Source organism: Balaenoptera musculus, chromosome 3, assembly GCF_009873245.2.
Source record: "Balaenoptera musculus isolate JJ_BM4_2016_0621 chromosome 3, mBalMus1.pri.v3, whole genome shotgun sequence".
In the NCBI taxonomy this organism is placed as follows: domain Eukaryota; kingdom Metazoa; phylum Chordata; class Mammalia; order Artiodactyla; family Balaenopteridae; genus Balaenoptera; species Balaenoptera musculus.
Genome location: NC_045787.1, coordinates 168,809,080 through 168,828,277, shown reverse-complemented (window position 1 = coordinate 168,828,277; position 19,198 = coordinate 168,809,080). Strand labels below are relative to the sequence as shown.

At 55.4% G+C, this 19,198-nt stretch overlaps 1 protein-coding gene across 1 annotated transcript; it reads left to right on the top strand.

Moving 5' to 3' along the window:
* Positions 1 to 9,405: 9,405 nt before the first annotated feature.
* TLE5 (TLE family member 5, transcriptional modulator) lies at positions 9,406 to 17,982 on the top strand. The gene is made up of 7 exons (XM_036846755.1): positions 9,406 to 9,576; positions 10,707 to 10,804; positions 13,165 to 13,228; positions 14,567 to 14,611; positions 15,306 to 15,368; positions 16,692 to 16,766; positions 16,856 to 17,982. The coding sequence occupies exons 1-7, from the start codon at positions 9,550 to 9,552 to the stop codon at positions 17,075 to 17,077; spliced, it is 594 nt and encodes a 197-aa protein (XP_036702650.1). The 5' UTR covers positions 9,406 to 9,549; the 3' UTR covers positions 17,078 to 17,982.
* The last annotated feature ends 1,216 nt before the right edge of the window (positions 17,983 to 19,198 follow it).

Here is a 19,198-nt window from a genome sequence, read left to right as displayed (position 1 = left end):
GCACTCATGCAAAACACTAAAAGTGCTGCCCACATTCAGTAGCACGTCGGGAAATATTTGCTGGTGGTCTTAGGATGGCGACTGAGGTTTAAATCCTGGCTCTTCCTTTTCATAGGCTGTGTGTTCCTGAGTCCATTTCTCAAATTCCCTGGGCCTCAGTTTCCTCAGCTGTAAAATGGGACTGATCATCATGCCCACTTCAAGGGCTTGGAGCAGCACTGGGGATATGAAAGAGCTTAGTAGACCCTGGCCTCTTACAACAAAGAGGATATTTATTTTGTTGGGGGCGGGGTAGGTGGAGGGATCTAGGCACCAGGGAGCGAGGGTAGCGGTGCAGGTCCTGTGGGGTCTGCACTATACCCTCCCCTACTACATAGATGGGAAAGCAGAGGCCCAGAGAGGGACAGAGAGTTGTCCAGAGCCACACAGCCCACCAGCTGCAAAGCTGCAGCTAGCACTTGGCCCTTAGGTATCTCAGAGGAGGCCGTGGGGGCCTCTGAAGGGCAGGCCAGGTGGGCAGCCGCGCCTCCCTGCTCCCCACAGTCCCCAGATGTCCCCAGGTGTCCCCAGAGACACGCCTGCTGGGGGTGGCCTCCTAATCACGCTACCTAATTACCACGCAGCCCCAGGGAAAGGCTGGGAACACTTTTTTTTTTTTTTTAATTTATTTATTTATGGCTGCGTTGGGTCTTCATTGCTGCGGGTTTTCTCTAGTTGCGGCGAGTGGGGGCTACTCTTCTCATCGGGTGGCTTCTCTTGTTGCGGAGCACAGGCTCTAGGCACGCGGGCTTCAGTAGTTGTGGCTCGCGGGCTCTAGAGCGCAGGCTCAGTAGTTGTGGCTCACGGGCTTAGTTGCTCCACGGCATGTGGGATCTTCCCGGACCAGGGCTCGAACCCATGTCCCCTGCATTGGCAAACGGATTCTTAACCGCTGCGCCACCAGGGAAGTCCCCCGGGAACACCTTTTAAAGGCCTTTAAACACCCCAACAGTGGCTCCCGGCCCTGCCAATGCCAGGCTCCCAAGGGTGCAGCCAGAAGCTCCGGGGAGAAGGAAAAGCACAAAAACAAAACACACTTATTATCAAGCTCAGCCCTGGGGGGCAGTGACAAGGCCTAGAGGCCTGGGTTCCCAGCCCCTGCCAGGCTGGTGACCTCCAGATGGGTCACACTCTCTCTGAGCCTCTCTTGTCCCCATCTGCAAAATGGGTTACTAGTAAATAAATGCGTAAAGAAGACTTAGACGGGTTCCCAGCATGCAGGAAGTCTGTGCCATCCTCAGCGTCATCACTATTGTTCGTTGCTGTGGCCAGGTTCAATCTGTGGTTGGGGGAACTAAGATCCCGCGCATGTGCAGGGCCAAAAAAAAAAAAAGTTACAGGCAATAATAAGTCCTGGCAAAGATGTAGGGAGATCTGAACCCTCCTCCAGGGCTGTTGGGAATGGAAAATGGGGCAGCCACAGTGGAAATCAGTTTGGCGGTTTCTCTAAAAGTTAAACCTGGAGTTTCCATCTGACGCAGCAATTCCACTCCTCGGTACCTACCTAAGAGAAATGAACATACGTGTCCACATGAAAATCTGTACATGAATATTCACAGCAGCACTACTCACAATAGCCCAAAAGTAGAAACACCCCAAACGTTTCATCAACAGATGAATAGATGAACAAAAGGTGGTCCCTCCACACACGGGAACATCACTCAGCCATGAAAAGGAGAGAAGCACTGACACTCACTACAATGTTGATGGACCCTGAGAACACGATGCTCAGTGAGAGAAGCCAGACACAGAAGGACACACAGTGTGTGATTCCATTGATGGGAAACTTCCAGAACAGGCAAATCCACAGAGACAGAGTGGATTCCTGGTTGTCAGGGGCTGGGGGAGGGGGCTGGGGTGATTGCTCATGGGGACGGGGATTCTTTAAGGGATGTTGAATGAAATAAGCCAGACACGGAAGAGCAAATACTGTCTGATCCCACTCATAGGAGGTCCTAGAGGAGTCAAAACCATAGAGACAGAAAATAGTTGGTGGGGGCCAGGGGCTGGGGGAGGGGATGGGGAGTGTTTCATGGGGACAGAGTTTCAGTTTGTGAAGATGAGAAAGTTCTGGAGGTGGAGGGTGGGGATGGCTGCATGACAGTGTGAATGCACTTACTGCCACTGAGCTGTGCGCTTAAAAACAGGTAAGATGGTTAATTTTGTTTATCCATTCCTCTGTTGACGGAGATTTGTTTCCACTCTTGGCTATTGTGAATAATGGTGCTATGGACATTGGTGTACAAATATCTGTTTGAGTCCTTGCTTTTTATTTTTATTTTATTTTATTTTTGGCTGCACTGAGTCTTTGCTGCTGCGCGCGGGCTTTCTCTAGTTGCGGCGAGCGGGGGCTACTCCTCGTTGCAGTGCACCAGCTTCTCATTGCGGTGGCTTCTCTTGTTGTGGAGCATGGGCTCTAGGTGCACGGGCTTCAGTAGTTGTGGCACACAGGCTCAGTAGTTGTGGCGCACGGGGCTTAGTTGCTCCGCAGCATGTGGGATCCTCCCAGACCAGGGCTCGAACCCGTGTCCCCTGCATTGCCAGGCAGATTCTCAACCACTGTGCCACCAGGGAAGCCCGGTCCCCATTTTTTATAGAGGGTTTCCACTTTATGGAGAAGGAAAATCAAGGCTTGGAGGTTGCACAGAAGTTGCACAGCAAAGGATCTGAACCCCAGTCTGCATCTTCCCCTCTGGTTCATCCCACTCCTCCCCCATTCACTTCCCTGGCAGTCCAGTGGTTAGGACTCGGCACTTCCACTGCAGGGTGTGCGGGTTCAGTCCCTGGTCAGGGAACTAAAATCCCTCATTGACCTCATTACTGGGTTAGGGAGGGTGGGGGACAAGGAGCAGCTGCCACAGGGCTGGGAAGAGGGAATCAAGTAAAGTTGGTGATGCAAGTGAAGGGCTGGATCCTGTTTTTATTTAAAATTTTGAAATTTTGTTCATCGTGGAAATTTTTTCATTACTTTTGATTTGTTCAAATATTGCCTTATGCAAATCAAAACCACATTGAGATACAACTTCACACCCACTAGAATGGGTATTATATATGTATATATATTTTAAGGACAATTTCAATTATTGGCGAGGATGTGGAGAAATTGGAACCCTTGTGCAGTGCAATTGGGAATGTAAAATGCAATTGGAATATAGTTTGGTGATTCCTCGAAAATTAAACATAGGATTTACCCTATGACCCAGCAATTCCACTTCTGGGTCTACACCCAAGGGAAATAAAACAATACATTCACATAAAAACTTATATATGAATGGTCACAGCAGCATTATTCACAATGGTCAAAAAGTGGAAACAACCCAAGTGTCCATCAACAGACGAATGAATGAATACACAAAATGTGGTCCATCCTTACAATGGAACATTAGCCACAAAAAGGAATGAAGCACTGACATACAATACAATGTGCATGGGCCTTGAAAACATGATACTCAGTGAGAGAAGCCAGACACGAAAGGTCACATAGTATATGATTCATTTATATGAAATGTCTAGAACAGGCAAATCCACAGAGACAGAAAGTGTACTAGTCGTTTCCAGAGGTGGGGTGGGGGGATGCCAATGGGGATGGGGCTTCTTATGGGGGTGATGGAATGGTTTCTTTTCCTTATAAATTTTATTTATTTGTTCATTGGCTGCACCGCACAGTTTGTGGGATTTTAGTTCCCCAACTAGGGATCGAACCTGGGCCCCCAGCAGTGGAATCTCGGAGTCCTAACCACTGGACCGCCAGGGAATTCCCGATGGAATGTTTTGGAACTGGATAGACATGATGGTTGCACGCCATTGTGAATGTATTAAATGTCTCTCATAGTAAATTGTATGTGTATTTTACCACAATTCAAAAATCGATTGCACTAAAATAGTATTTATCTTGTTGACTGAGATTTTGGTCTTAAATTCTACGCCTGAAGAAAGTGCCTTACTAGAAAGTACACTCATCCTGGTCCCAGCCCTGCCAGAATTAAATAGGAAGGTCACAATACAGACTCATTGAGAAGGTGACATTTAAGTCAAGACTGGAAGGAGACAAAGGAATTAGCCAAACTGGGTTGTGGGGATGAGCTTTCCAGGCAGAGGGAACAGTCAGTGCAAAGGCCCTGGGGCAGGACCGGGCCTGGTGTGTTGGAGGAACAGCCAGGAGGCCCCTGTGTCTGGAGCAGAGTGAGCAGGGGGAGAGAGGGAGGAGGGGAGGGCAGGGAGGGGACGGGACAGGTCTTGCAGGGCCTTGGGGAGGACTTGGGCTTTTACCTCGAGGGAGGTGGGACCCTGGCGGGCTGTGGGCAGAGGAGGGGCAGGACCTGAGTCAAGTATTTAAAGCCTGTCTGCTCTGCAAGGGGAAGGATTTTTGTCCTCCTTAATCACTGCTATAAACCTCCACTTAGAGCCATGCTTGGCACACAGTAGGTGCAATAAATGTTTACTGAGGGAATGAATGAATAACAGCTCCCTTTGGAGAGGGGGGCACTAGGGTACAGAGCAGTAAACTCATACTGCCCTGGGGTCACCTAGCCAGGTTACGGCAGCCAGGGGCTAAAACCCAGGCCCGGACAGCTGAGGCCCCAGCTCCGCCAGGCCTATCACAGGGAGGTCCCTGTGCTCGCGGCAGCCACCTGTTTCCTCCCCCGCCTCTGATTAATGGCCCTGCAGCCCCATCCATCATGCGCCAGCCAGCGCCTGGCTCTGCCCTGGAGGCGCGGGGCCCAGCGCTCATTTGTAAGCAGGCCGTGAGGCTGGTCTCAGGCTGTTGGATACATGAGACAGATCCCCGCCCCAACTTGGCCCCAGATGTGGCCCTAAGAACCCCAGGGAGAGGAAAGATCAGGATGTGGACCCAAGGAGGTGGTGATGGCTAGGAGCTGGGGGGTGTGGGATGGCAGCTTCCCAGACAGTACGATCTTCAAAAGCCCCGGTTTCCCCCAAATTAATTATACGATGAAGACTATTCCCTCCTGGGCCGCAGCCTTCTGCCCTGCCTTTCCCTGACTTGCTGGCATTCTGCTCTTTCTACCCGCAAAAGCTCCTCCACACAGCGGGCCCGGCCCAGCCTGCACCCCTCCTGAGCCTTAGTTTGGGGATCCCCCCTGGTCTCCTGACCTCCCGCCTCATCTGCATCCATTCCCACTACCAGTAAGCATTTTCTACCACTCGCCCTGGTGGTCTCTCTCTGCTGCTCTAAGCCAGGGCTTCTCAGCTGGGGGCAATTCTGCCCTGAGGGACACTTGGGACTGGGGGTACTCCTGGGACCTAGTGAGTGGGAGCCAGGGATGCCGCTCAATACCCCACAGTGCCCAGGACGCCCCCCCCCCACCAGAGAATGATTCGGGCCAGAATGTTGAGAGTACAGACTGACAAACCCTGCTCTAAACTCTTCCATGGCTCCCTAGTGCCCGCCAGGTACAAGCCCAACTCCTCAGTGCAGAATGCAGGGTCCTGCATCATCTGGGGTCCTGGCCCTCTCCAGCCAGTGTTCCCACCATGATTTGCCTTCACGCCCCACCTGGAGGGGCAGGACTGCATAGCGATCAAGGGCCCAAGCACCTGGGCTGACATCGTGGTGCTGCCACCCACCAGCTATGTGATTTTGGCCAAGTCTCTTAACCTCTCGGTGCCTTAATTTCCCCATATTTCAAATGGGCATAATGGTAGTACCCAGGGTTAAAATGCTAAAGCAGAGACTGGTTCATGGTAAAAACTCAAACAGGTAGGAGGGCGTGGAGAAAATGGAACCCTCTTACACTGTTGGTGGGAATGTAAACTGGTATGAACAGTATGAAGGTTCCTTAAAAAACTAAAAATAGAGTTACCATATGACCCAGCAATCCCACTCCTAGGCATATACCCGGAGAAAACCATAATTAGAAAAGATACATGCACTCCAATGTTCATAGCAGCACTATTTACAACAGCCAGGACATGGAAGCAACCTAAATGTCCATCAACAGAGGAATGGATAAAGAAGATGTGGTACATATATACAATGGAATACTACTCAGCCATAAAAAAGAACAAAATAATGCCATTTGCAGCAACATGGATGGACCTAGAGATTGTTATACTGAGTGAGGTAAATCAGACAGAAGAAGACAAATATTGTATGATATCGCTTACATGTGGAATCTAAAAACAGGGTACAAATGAACTTATTTACAAAACAGAAGTAGAGTCACAGATGTAAAAAACTTATGGTTACCAGGGGGTAAGGCGGGGGAGGGATAAATTGGGAGATTGGGATTGACATATACACACTACTATATACAAAATGAATAACTAATAAGGACCTACTATATAGCACAGTGAACTCTACTCTATACTCTGTAATGGCCTATATGGGAAAAGAATCTAAAAAAAGAGTGGATATATGTATATGTAGAACTGATTCACTTTGCTGTACACCTGAAACTAACACAACAGTGTAATCCAATAAAAATTTAAAAATAAATAAATAAATAAATAAATAAAAACTTAAACAGAGACTTCCCTGGTGGCGCAGTGGTTAAGAATACGCCCGCCAAAAAAAAAAAAAAAGAATACGCCCGCCAATGCAGGGGACATGGGTTCGAGCCCTGGTCCAGGACGATCCCACATGCCGCAGAGCAGCTAAGCCCGTGCACCACAACTACTGAAATGCAAGCGCCTATAGAGCTCGTGCTCCACAACAAGAGAAGCCACCGCAGTGAGAAGCCCGCGCACCGCAACGAAGAGTAGCCCTCGCTCACCACAACTAGAGAAAGCTGGCGCGCAGCAACGAAGACCCAACGCAACCAAAAATAAATAAATTAATTAACTAAACAGGTGGGTCGGTTTATTCATAGTCTGGGTCACACTTCCAGGCTTCTCTACTACATGGTGAAAGGCCTGCCCTGACCCCACTGTACTGGAGATGTCTGTGTCCATCTCTGCCCACCCAAGTCTAGGGTCTGCTAAAATGGTCACCAAGAGCCCTAATACTTGGAGCTGCCTGCCTAGATGCAGATGGCCTCCTAGGAGAAACGGTGTCTGGTCCCTGTGTGGGAGTGGGGAGATTTGGGAGCAGGGCTGCTTTCTTGGGCCTGTGACTCGTGCAGTCCTACAGGACCCTGCACTTGAAGGAAGGGCCCTGCTCTTAGTTTAATGCTCTATTGTCACCATCCTGAAATTCCTGATCCTTTTTGAACTTGAGGCCCTGCGTTTTCATTTGGCCCTGGGCCCTGAAAATTCTGTAGCCCGTTCCACTCAGGGACCCCAATACGATTTGTGAGGTCTGCATATTCCGGAACCATTCGGAATAGTAAACTTTCTATAACTTTTTTTTTTTTTTGGCCGCACCACACAGCCTGTGGGATCTTAGTTCCCTGACCAGGGATCCAACCCATGCCCCCAGCAGTGGAAGCAATGAGTCCTAACCACTGGACCGCCAGGGAATTCCCCAGGAATAGTAAACTTTCTAAAAGTTTGTGCTTTTTCTCTTAGGGCATCGGGACTAGGGAGACCCTGCATCCTCCTAACTCGTCTCTGGCCCCACTGGATGCTGTTTTATTTATTTATTTGTTTGTTTATTTATTTAGGCCATGCCCTGTGGCATGTGGGACCTTAGTTCCCTGACCAGGGATTGAACCCGGCCCCCTACAATGGAAGCCTGGCATCTTAACCACTGGACCGCCAGGGAAGTCCAAGATGCTGTCTTAGTTAATGTGTTATCTTGCTCGTGATGAATTTTTGGCATTAATTTTTATTTTAAAAAATATCGTGTTCCGGGCTTTCACTACCATGGCCTGGGTTCAATCCCTGGTCAGGGAACTGAGATCCTGCAAGCCACACTGGGTGGCCACAGGAAAAAAAAAAAAAAAAAAACGGTGTTAAAGTACTGTTTTATCTTGAAGGGCTTTTTGGGTGGAAGGGTCTTCAATTTTGCTTATTCATGTCAACTTAGTCCTAACCCTTCCTCTGCCCAGGAAAGGTGACCAGAGTCCTAACTACAGATGGGAAAGCCCAAGGCCCATCCAGGAGGCAAGGTGCATAGTTGATGGTGATAGTGATAATTAAGAGCTTGTCTATTTAGCACTTGCTGGGGGTTCACGTGTATTACTTCAACAGCTTCTTCGAGGCCTGAGTCAGTCCTGTCCCTCCTCTGCCCACAGCCCTCCAGGGCTCTGGCCTCACTGAGTAAAAGACCAAGTCCTTCCCACAAACCCCGAGGCCCTGCACCATCTGTCCGGTCCCATCACCAGCTACTGAATTTGCAGAGCCCTTGTTCAAAAATTGCAAAACAAAACTGTGAGGCCCCTTGTTCAAAAATTATTAGGAATTTCCAGACCAAAACGGCAGATCATTAACCCAAGCGCAGGCCCTTCTGGGAGCAGCGCCCCTGCGTGAATGCAGGAAGCTGCTGCCTCCCTGCCCCCATCTCCTCCCAAGCACCCCACCCCGTGCCAGCCACAGTGCTGCCTCAGGGCCTTTGCACTGGCGTTTCTGCCTACTTGAATAAGCCACCACCCCCACAGACTACTGGCTCGCTCGCTCTCTCCTCACCTTCGGGCCCTCTTAGAGGACAAGCAGGCCCCCTCTGACCTCCACCTGTGAAAAATCGCACCTTCCCAGCCCTCCCTCCTGCTTTGTTTTCTCCATAGCTGTTACCACCTTCTGACCTGCCAGGGATTTGGTTCATGTGTTTGCCGTCTCATGTCATCTCCACCAGGGTCGGGACTTTGTACCCCTTCCCCCCCGCCACGTCCTGGAGCGGGGCCTGGAACACAGTAGGCGCTCCATAAATGTGTGTTGAAGGCATGGCTCCCAGGAAGTCGGCAGTATCACCACCTCCTTTCTACATAAGAGGAAACCGAGGCTTAGAGAACAGCCCGTGAGCCAAGGTTACAGAGCATGTCCCTGGCACGCGTCCGGGTCGCGCCATGACTGCGCCGGCGGTTTCGATGGGGGCAGCCGGGCCCCCCGGCTCTGACATATGGGGAAACCGAGGCCCTGGCGGCTGCCGGGGCCACCCGGCCGGGAGGGGCCGCGGCGAGGCGGGGGCGCGCCGGGCCCAAGGTCACTGCGCCGGCCGGCCCGGGGGAGGCGGATGGGTGGGGATCCGCGGGCCTCCCCGGGCGCGCGCCCCCCCCTCGGCGGCGCGCACGGGGCCCGGGAAGCAGCAGCGGCGGCGGCGGCTGCAGCAGCAGGTGGAGCCGGAGACTCCGCTCAGCCGAGGCCGTGGCCACTGCCGGCGTCGCCGCCATTAGACAATAGGAGCGGCGGCCGGGCGTGCGGGGAGGCGGGCGGCGGGGAGGGGCGGGGAGGGGCGCCGGGCGCGCAGGAAGCGGGGCCCGGGGCGCGCCGGGGCCGGGCGCGCGGGGAGGGGGCGCAGGAAGCGGGCGAGGCCGGGCGCGGGAGGCGGCGGCGGCGGCCCCGGGAGCTGCCGATCGGCGCCGGGACAAAGGCGCGGCCGCCCGGCGCCCCGAGCAGCCCGAGCTGGGGCGCACAGCCGGGGCGCAGCCCGCGCCCCCCGCCGCGACTGACATGATGTTTCCACAAAGCAGGCATTCGGTAAGCGGGGCCCGCCGGCCCGGCGCCCCCCCCCAATCCGGGCTCGGCACCCCCAGTTCCCGGCCGGGCCATCCCCCCAGCTCCGGGCCCTGCGTCCGCCCAGGTCCTGGCCCGGTCCCCCCAGTCCCAGCCGGACCCTTCCCTCCCCCAGGTTCGGGCCCTGCGCACCCCTCAAGGACCAAGCCCTGCGCCCCCCGCTCCAGATCCCAGCCGGACCTCCCCCACCCCCAGCTCCCAGCTCGGCGTCTCCCCCCCCACCTCCTAGGCCCAGTCCCCTCCAGCTCTGGGCCCAGCGCTGCTCCCCACCCCCAGCTCCGGGGCTCCCTCCCATCCCCCGTAGCTCCCGGTCCCCCTCCCAGCTTCCGGGCCCAGAGCACCCCCCTAGCTCCCAAGCCAGGTCCCCTCCAGATCCCGGATCAGATCCCCCCAGCCCCGGTCCCAGCCCCTGGGCCCTGTGCCCCCCCCCCCAATCAAGCCAGCCTGGGCCTCGGAGGCCTTCTCGGGCCTGGGGCGCCCCGGGAGCCCCACCAGGCACCTCTAACGCCGGGGCTGCTTTCGGGGCCTGGGAGTGGGGGGAGACCGGAGGCGCACCCCTCCCGGAAGAACGCGGCCCGGAGGAAGGGTGTTAGGAATCTGGGGTGGTGGGCCCCCCCCAGAAGATTTCGGGTGCTTAGAGAGGCCCCTCCCCCAAGGGGAGTTAGCAAGGAAGCCTCATCCCCCCTCCCACGCCGCCAGCTTGGGGAGGGGGACCCTCTAGGACGCGTTCTCCCCCCTCCCAGAGGCAGTTGGGGCGCTCAGACGTGCACCCCCTCCCGGCGCTTTGGAGGCGCGGTAGAGGGCGCACCCTGCCCCCCACCAAGGGCGGGCCTTCAAACGCACCTCCACAGCCTGGTGGGGGGGCGGGGGACGAGAGCCTCCGGGCGCGCCCACCCCCCTCGGCTTCGGGCGGAGAGGCGGGGGCAGGAAGTGCGGGCGGGGGCCGCTCCGGGGGCTGTAAACACGGGCCCGGGAAGTGGGGCGGGGGGGCGGGGGGACGCTGCAGCTGCGCCGGCCTCTGCCTCGGGGCAGCCGGGGAGAGAGGTGGGTGGCGGCCCCACCGGATCCTGACCCGGGCCGCCCCTTCCCCACAGGGCTCGTCGCACCTCCCCCAGCAACTGAAATTCACCACTTCGGACTCCTGCGACCGCATCAAAGATGAGTTTCAGCTGCTGCAGGCTCAGTACCACAGGTGAGCTGGGGCTGGTGGTGCCTGCCCCGGGAGAAGCTGGAGCCCCCTGCTCAGATGGCAAGACTGAAGCCTGCAGCGGAGGTTGTGGCCCCTGCTATATATCTAGGCTCCGGAAAAATAGAGGCGTTGAATGTCTTAGGTGGCAGGCACTGTCTTTAGCACTTTGCCGATATGAAATTCATTTAGTCTTTAAGACAGTCCCATTTTGTAGATGAGAAAACTGAGGCACAAAAATTTCAGTAATTTGCCCAAAGCCTTAGCTGTCTGGTGTCAGAGCCCCTCTCCCCACCCCCACCCCAATCTGCATTGGATAAAAGACCTCCCAACAGCTGGAGTTGGGGTTGGGCCCTCCACCTCCCCACCCCCCCACCAAAACCTGTAGCATGTTATCTCTCTCTGCCTAGTTTTGGAGAAAGGTTTCCTGCCAGCCAGCAGAAAGGCGATTCTCTTTCCAGAACTGAATCTAACATTTCTAAAGGGCTTGCCAATGTGCCAGATCTAAAGAGAAAGGAACTATTATTGTCTTCATTTTACACTTAGAGAAACTTAAGCCCAGAGAGGATAGGAATTTCCTGGGGTTGCACAGCAAGGAAGTGGCAGAACTGAGATTTGTACCCAGTCTCTGGGTTGAAGAATGCAGATTCTCAAGGTTTTGCTACGGAGGGGGGCTTTGCCTAGGAATCAAAACGGGGTCCATGGCCACGAATACCAGTGGGGTCTTGGGCCCTCTCTGGACCTAAGTTTACCCACACAAAAGTATTCTTTGAAGGATGCCGAGTTTTCTCCAAGAAGAAATTGGGAACAGTGATATATTTGTTCTTTGGGGGTACTTCCTATTCTCCCCATTTGCTGAAGATTGAACATACATCCTTTTGTTTAGTCTTTCCTGCTGTTCTATCACTGTGCTCATTTCAAAGATGAGGAAACTGAGGCACAGATGGTTGAAGGGCAGGCCTAGGAACTTTGTTCTGGTCCTGTGATGTGGAGGGTTTAGGGGCTTTGCCTGGCAGGCCTGGCCTTTCTGAGCCTCTCTAGGGGTGTCCCCCCCCCCCACCACCCCCTTGCCTGGCTCATGCCCATGTCACAGTGAGCACTGGGGCTGATCCAATTCCAGAGACCGAGGGTCAGATTGCTGCCACAGCGCTGTGTGACCTCAGGTAGGCCACACCCCCTCTCTGAGCTTTGGAGTCTCCATCCGCTGGGCCTGGGCTTCCTGCTTTACACTGAGGGGTCCTACCATGTTGGGGGCTCACACAGTATCCACCAGTCCTTCAGGAAGGGCCAGAAATGCAGAGTTTGGAATGAAATTGCCTGATTTTGTTTTTAACGGTGGCAACAAATGCACATTTTTAAAGAAAACTGGAGAAACCAACTGTGGCTGTCCTCCCAACCGGGGTATACAAGTCATGGTCAGTCTGGCGGAGTGAAACTCCAGTCTCCTGGGGTGACTACAAGAGCAACTAAGTCTTTATTGGGTACTTACTGAATACCAGCATTAAGAGTGTTTCTGGTCTTAATTCATTTCATCCTCACCACCTCACCCTCGGGGGTTGGAACTCAACAGACTTGGAGACCAAGACCCAGAGAGGTAGAGGGGTTTGCCCAGAGTCACACAGCATCAAAATAGCAGGGTTGAACTTTGGACCCAGTCTATTTGGCTTGAGTTTGTGCTCTCAGCTCTCTACCTGTCACCCTGACACCCGCGTGAGGGGCCTTTGAGAAATACCCAAAGCTCATCCTTGCTGGGGGAGCTTGAGAGAGGCGGGGGCGGTCACCATCTCTATTACCCAATGGTGGAAATTTATGCCCCCCCGCTAGGGAAATCAGGACCCACAAGAGGGGCTTGGGTGCCTTTGAAGATTCCTTGGTAAATCCAATCCAGAGCCCTACCAGCCAACTCGGCTCTCGCAGCCTCTCCGCGGTGTCTGTCTGTTCCTCCTTTGCTGGAGAGTTTTCCCCAGGGCTTGACAGTATGGCCTCTGAAGCCAGCTTCCTGGCTGTGTGACCTTGAGCCCGTTCACTCAACCTCTCTGGGCGTCCATTGCATCATCTGTAAAAACAGAGTGATGTTAACAGCCCTGACCTCTTTGGGTTTCAGGAGAGGTAAAAGTTTCTTTGAATCCTCGTCTGACCTACAGTCAGGGCACTTGCTCTGACTTTTGTTATTTTTATTATTATTTTCATTGCTTTCTCCGCCCCCAGATCTGCAAGGTTGGTTTCATAATGCCCATTTTCTAGCTAGGACACCTGAGGCTCCCCCTGCCCCATCTTCTGCCTGTCCCCCACCAAAGTTAGGGGCTCCCCTGCACAATGGGGGGGACCTCCGCCCAGCCCCTGCCCCTCCCCATGTTCTTCTTCAGTCTGAAACTCGAATGTGACAAGCTGGCCAGCGAGAAGTCGGAGATGCAGCGTCATTACGTGATGGTAAGCCAGCCCTGGGGTCCAGTGGGCAGGGATGGGGGACCCCAGATCCCCCTCCAGCACCGGCAGCTGCTGCCCGAACCCTGGCCGCCACCTCTGGGGCGTATGAGGAGTCAGGGTCAGCTCTCCATCCCGCCTGCCCCTGGGCCGGGCTGAGTCCGTCTTGCTGGCCTGGCTGCCGGCCCAGGCAGTGGCCGAGGTGCCAAACCACCGGGTTGCAGTCTGGGCCTGCCAGGTCCCCCGGCTGTCCTTGGCAGGAAAGGAGCCAGTGGCTGGGAAAGCCAGGATCTGACTGGGGGAGCAACCAGATCCCTCCCCGCCCCCGTGGTCCAGGCATCCCAGGCTTAACCCCTCCTTGCCCGAGCCTGGGAGGAGGACTCTCTGACGTGGGAGGGAAGGGGTGGCGCTGTGTTCTTGGGCCTGACATTTGAGACCCTGCCCGTGCACACGGCCAGAATCACTTGCTCAGTTTCCTACCCACCAGGTGGCGATTTCTGCATCAACCCCACCCCACCCCCACGCCCCACTGCACCTCGGTCCAGCCCAGAGCCCACTTCTCCCAGGCTGTGGGGGAAGCAGAGCCAGGCACTGAACCTCTGGCCTCAGAGGGAGGGATGGGGCTGGGGCAGAGAGAGGGACCCGGGACTGGGGGACTCCAGAAGGGGGTGCTCCCGGTTTGAGAAAGGCTGCATAGAGGATGGGGCATTACAGCTGGGGTCTTGAAGAATGAGTAGGAGCTTGCTGGGCAGAGAAGGGGAGACCACACAAAGGCCTGGGGACAAACTTGGCTTCCCCCCCACCCTCCCTGGGGTGACAGAGGGGCGCGCCATGGGACGGTTTAGAGCAAGGGAAGGGGCAGGGTCAGATCTGGGGCGTGAGGGGGGGCGCTGCTGGCCCCAGAGCCAGACCCAGCAGGATTTGTTTATCCTCGATTATTTATACCCAGGAAGGCAAACTTCCCTGGAGTCCGGGGCCACCCGCAGACAAGACACATAAAGATAAAAGATTAGGAGCCTTGGAATGTGTGTGTGTGTGTGTGTGTGTGTTAGAGGTTGGGGTGTGATCATTATTCCAGAAACCAGGGCACCCACACTGCTGCTGGGGCCCTGAAGCTTCCCCAGCAGCCCCACCAGGCACCTGGGCCCCAGCGCCTGGTGTGGGTGTCTCCCCACTTCCATCTCCATCTCTTTCGCCTGCCCTCCCCTCCCCGTCTCTCCATTTCTCCCCTTCTCCCCCTCTTTGTCTCTCTCTCTCTGTCACTCCCCCCATCTCTTTGTCTCTGGAGCCCCCCGTCCTTCACCCGCCCCCATTTCTCTCTCTGTCTTCTCCCCCCCCATGCAGTACTACGAGATGTCCTACGGCTTGAACATCGAGATGCACAAGCAGGTACGCCCCCTTCCCCCCTCCTCCGCCCCACGCTTACTTCGCTTACTTCGCTTACTTCGGCACTCCCCCAGGCAGGTAGGAGCTTGCTCACCCCTTGGCTGAGCACCAAGTCTGCCCTGGTATCCTGTTACCTCCGAACCCTCCCCCCTTCTTTCTTAGGCCTCCCTGACAGGTTTCTCTCCCTGAGGGGGGAGGGGCAGAGACTTTCCGGGGGACCTGCCACCCCCACCCCACTGTCTCCCCTTTGCAAACAGCAGGGGAGGGGTGATGTGCCAACCCGCCCTGGAACCCCCAGATTGCCCCTTGCCCTCCAGCCTTGCTCTTGCCATCTGTGCCCTGATGAGGCTACTCTCGGGTGTGTTGTAGAACACTGATGCCAGCTGCCCCCACCCCTTTTCCCCTGTCTCCCACGGAGCACTCCCTACCTATCAGGCACTGGGCATCATCTTCCCAGGGCCGCCCGGGACCCCAGGCGGCTGGGCGTGGCTTTGTCCTGTGCTCTTAGCCTACAGGGCAGAGAGCCAGCCTCAGATTCCACCTTTGCCGCTGATTGGGTGCCCGTGGGCCCGATGAGTTGACCTGACCCTGGGCCGAGCTGGCCTCTTCTTAGATTAGACAAAACCCTGAGGCCTCCCGGGGCTGGTCTGCGCCTGCCCCAGCTGCTGCCCAGCGCTGAAGCGTCTGTGTGTTTCAGGCTGAAATCGTCAAGAGGCTGAATGGGATCTGTGCCCAGGTCCTGCCCTACCTTTCCCAAGAGGTGAGTGGAGCCCCCAGGCCTCCCGGGGCTGCGGGGAGGAGGCGGTAGACGGACTGTGAACTTTCCCCAGGCCCTCCCTACTGCGGCCATCTGGGGCAGCAGCGCGCTGGGTGCCCCAGGGCACACGCCTTCCCTCTCTGGACCTCCCAGCCACCAGCCAGTCTGTGCAGAAGAATCCCCAGGTTGGAGAAACCCCAGGGGTGCAGGGCGGTGGAGCGAGGGGCCTCACCCTGCTGTGGAATTCCCAGCCTCAGTGAGTCATTGCACTGTAAAAATGTCAGCTACGCCGAAGACTACACCAGGAATTCTGTTTCCCTGTCTTGCTTCCGTCTTTCACCCCCTGAGGTTCATCTGCGGGGCCCTGCTGGCCGCTGTGTGGACAGGGGGGCTCTCAGCACACATAGGCAGACATACAAACAGCCACAGATACGCACAGATGCGACACATAAACACACGGCACACAGACACACAGAGATGCACAGGGACACACGGAGGAACCAGGTACCCAACTCTTCCTCTTTTGTTTCCTGGGGTTCTAAGACTCTTGGTGTGAGGCCCACTCTGTACACACACAAACACACACATGTCTGGGTCATGTAAGGCCCATCTGCTCTCTGCCAGATTTACATCATTTTCTCTTTAACCCCTGCCCATATCTTGGGGTCCCTCACGTGATGCCCAGGAACAATTCCAGGAGGACACCATGAAAGCCCCAAAGAAGGGGATTCTTAGGACCCTGAAGACCTAGCCTTGTGGTTTCCGTTCACAACAGGGGCTCCCTGGTAGCCAAGGCAAAGAAGGAGCTTGGCAGATTCTAGCATCTGATGGCCGGAGAGACAGACGTTCAGGGTGGGCTGGGGTACAGGGTGGGGGATTGCCCTGAACCCAGACTCATGCCCCAGCCCTGCCAGAATTCACTGGGCCTGCCCAGGCTGTGGAGGAAGAGGAGCTTGGGTTAGCAGATCTGAGATCTCTTGGACCAGCAGTCCTGGTCTGAGCTCTTAGAACCAGGACTTCCCTGTACCGTTGGCCAGGTTGTGCACTGCACTTCTGCTTCTTTGCACATGGCATTGGTCGTGGTTCAGGCTTTCTCAGACTCACCCAAAAGCTTTTTCCTAAGATTCTGGTACCAAGCCCTTTGGGTCTTCTCTGCATCTCTGTGTATCCCATTTTCCAGGTGAAGAGACTGAGGCTGGATGAAAGGAATCAGCTGGAGAGAGGGGGGTTTCGGGAGGGAGCGGGGCTTCTTCTGGGCTCTGAGCCACGAGCCCTAACAAGATCAGGGCGAATCAGTTGATTTCTCTTCACCCTGTCCCCGTCCAGCACCAGCAGCAAGTCTTGGGAGCCATCGAGAGGGCTAAGCAGGTCACTGCTCCTGAGCTGAACTCCATCATCCGAGTATGTTTGGGGTCTTTGGGGGCAGCAGCGGGTGGGAGAAGGACAGGTGGGCCCAAGGGGGCTAACGCTCCCCTCCCTCTGCCCTGCAGCAGCAGCTCCAAGCCCACCAGCTGTCCCAGCTGCAGGCTCTGGCCCTGCCTCTGACCCCACTGCCTGTGGGGCTGCAGCCCCCTTCTCTGCCGGCGGTCAGTGCAGGCACCGGCCTCCTCTCGCTGTCGGCGCTGGGCTCCCAGGCCCACCTCTCCAAGGAAGACAAGAACGGGCACGACGGTGACACCCACCAGGAGGATGATGGCGAGAAATCGGATTAGTGGGCGGCTGGGATGGGGGTGGGGAGACAGACACAGAGAGAGAGGAAGATTCAGCGTAAGACACAGTATAGCTCGGGATTGGCTCAACTCTGGTAGTATTTATGGTAGCCGCCTGCTGGGGCCCTCGCCCTGCTTGTGTGCCACCCCCTGACTTGGCTCCTACCCCCCGACTCCCAGCCTCCCTCCTCCTCCCCTGCAGCCTGAATGGGTCAATACCCGCTCATAACCACAGATGAGGCAAGCTGAGGCCTGGAGGCACAAGTGGGAGGCCAGGTCAGAAGGGAGCAAGACCTCAAGAGGTCCAACACCCCCTGCACTTCCCCAATTCGCACACCTGTAACTGACAGTCTGCCCGCTGGCACCCCCCCTCCACCCTCCCCGGGGCACACCCTGGCCTCACACCCTGGCACTGCATGCAAACACAATGCTAGCTGCCCCTCCCTGCCCTGGGCGCCCCGCGTCTCCCCCTCCCACTCACTCACCCTCTGCTAGTTCCCACCGCCCACACCCACCTAGTCCTGTCCCCTCACCCATGAAAGAAAGAGGGGCCACGGACAGCAAGCTTCGCCCGGGGAACAGGGTGGGGTGGGCGACCCAGAATTCCCTGTCTCCCCTTCCCAAATAAAGATGAGGGTACTCAAGTTGTCTTGGTTTTTATTTTTTATTTTTCCTTTTTCCAGTATACTAGCTTGTCTTTTAAGAAAAGGGATATTAAAAAAAAGAAAAAGACAGAAAAATGTTAAAAAAAAAAAAAAAAAGCAACACCCACACCTGTGTCTGTATATAGACTTTTAGACTGTCAGCCTTTGTTGTGTTCAGTCGTTTGATCTCTACGGAGAGAAGTGAAAATGCTGTATCGAGGGTGGGCTTAGCTGTGCCTTTCAAATAAAGATGTGAGAAGGTTGGTTGCTGTGTTCCTGCCTCTGTGTTGCGAGTTGCCCGTGGTGCCCCCCTTCCCGGGGGAGGAGAGGGCTTCCTTCGAGTCTGAGTCCCCCTTGTCTGTTACAGGACTGGATATTGAGAGTCCTAGCTGAGTCCGGCTTGTAAATGTAGTCTAGCTCCTGAACTTGGCACCTAGCCCAGAGAGGGCCAGCTGGAGGCTCTAGGTCACACAGCACAGCCTAGGTGCTTGAGGTCTAGCCAGCTGTTTTGACAGGTAGGCAGAGGGACTCAGAAAAGCTAAGGGGTCACTGGTTTCTGAGTCCCAGGCCAGAGGGCTCCTAAATGACAGTCTTTACCCTTAAAGACAGCTGCTGAGACTGTGGACAGTCACACTGCACACACAAATGCTTTTTTCCAGATCAGAGAACACAGACCCCCAGCTGGACCTCAACTCTCTCCAAGGACAACTTGGAGCCCACCCTCGCCCCCCTGCATCCAAGCTGGACCACCCCAGGAGGGGGAGCCAGCAGGAAAGGTGATTCCTAGCACACTTGGCATTTCAGTCAAAAGAACTTCAGGGACTTCCCTGGCGGTCCAGTGGTTAAGACTCTGCGCTCCCAATGCAGGGGGTGTGGGTTCCATCCCTGGTCGGGGAACTAAGATCCCACTCCATGCTCCATGCTGCGGCCAAAAAATTTAATAATAATAATTAAAAAAACTAAGAGAACTTCAGGCTCCCCACCCAGGATATGGGCCTGGTGGCGGGGAGGGGGGTGGAGAGTGGGGACAGTCATCTGGACTTTGTAAGATCTTCACAAGGGCTTCATGCCACAGAAATCCCACCCTCAAGGAGCTGGGAGCATGAGGGATCCAAGGAATTCTCACCTGTCTGCCCAATCCAGTGGGTTCGCATGGGGGCCAAGGGCACAGGAAGGGAAGGAGGGAGAGACAGAGGGGTGATGATGGACAGCCAACCTCAGGGTAAATGTCTCCTGTCCCTAAGGAGAGAAAGAGGAGGCAGGGGACAGGGGGACCCTCCTGCTGGGCCCCTCCCCTCCCCCACTACAGCCAAACCACCTCCAAAAATGCCAGTGAGATGGGATCACTCCCTGCTTAAGGTATATCCTTGTGCTGAAAACCAGAACTCATCTCTGCCCCTCGCTTGGGGAGTGTAAATCATTACATCTGCCTCAGAAGGCTGCTTATAGCACCCAGTGACACCCCTGGATTTGAATGCTG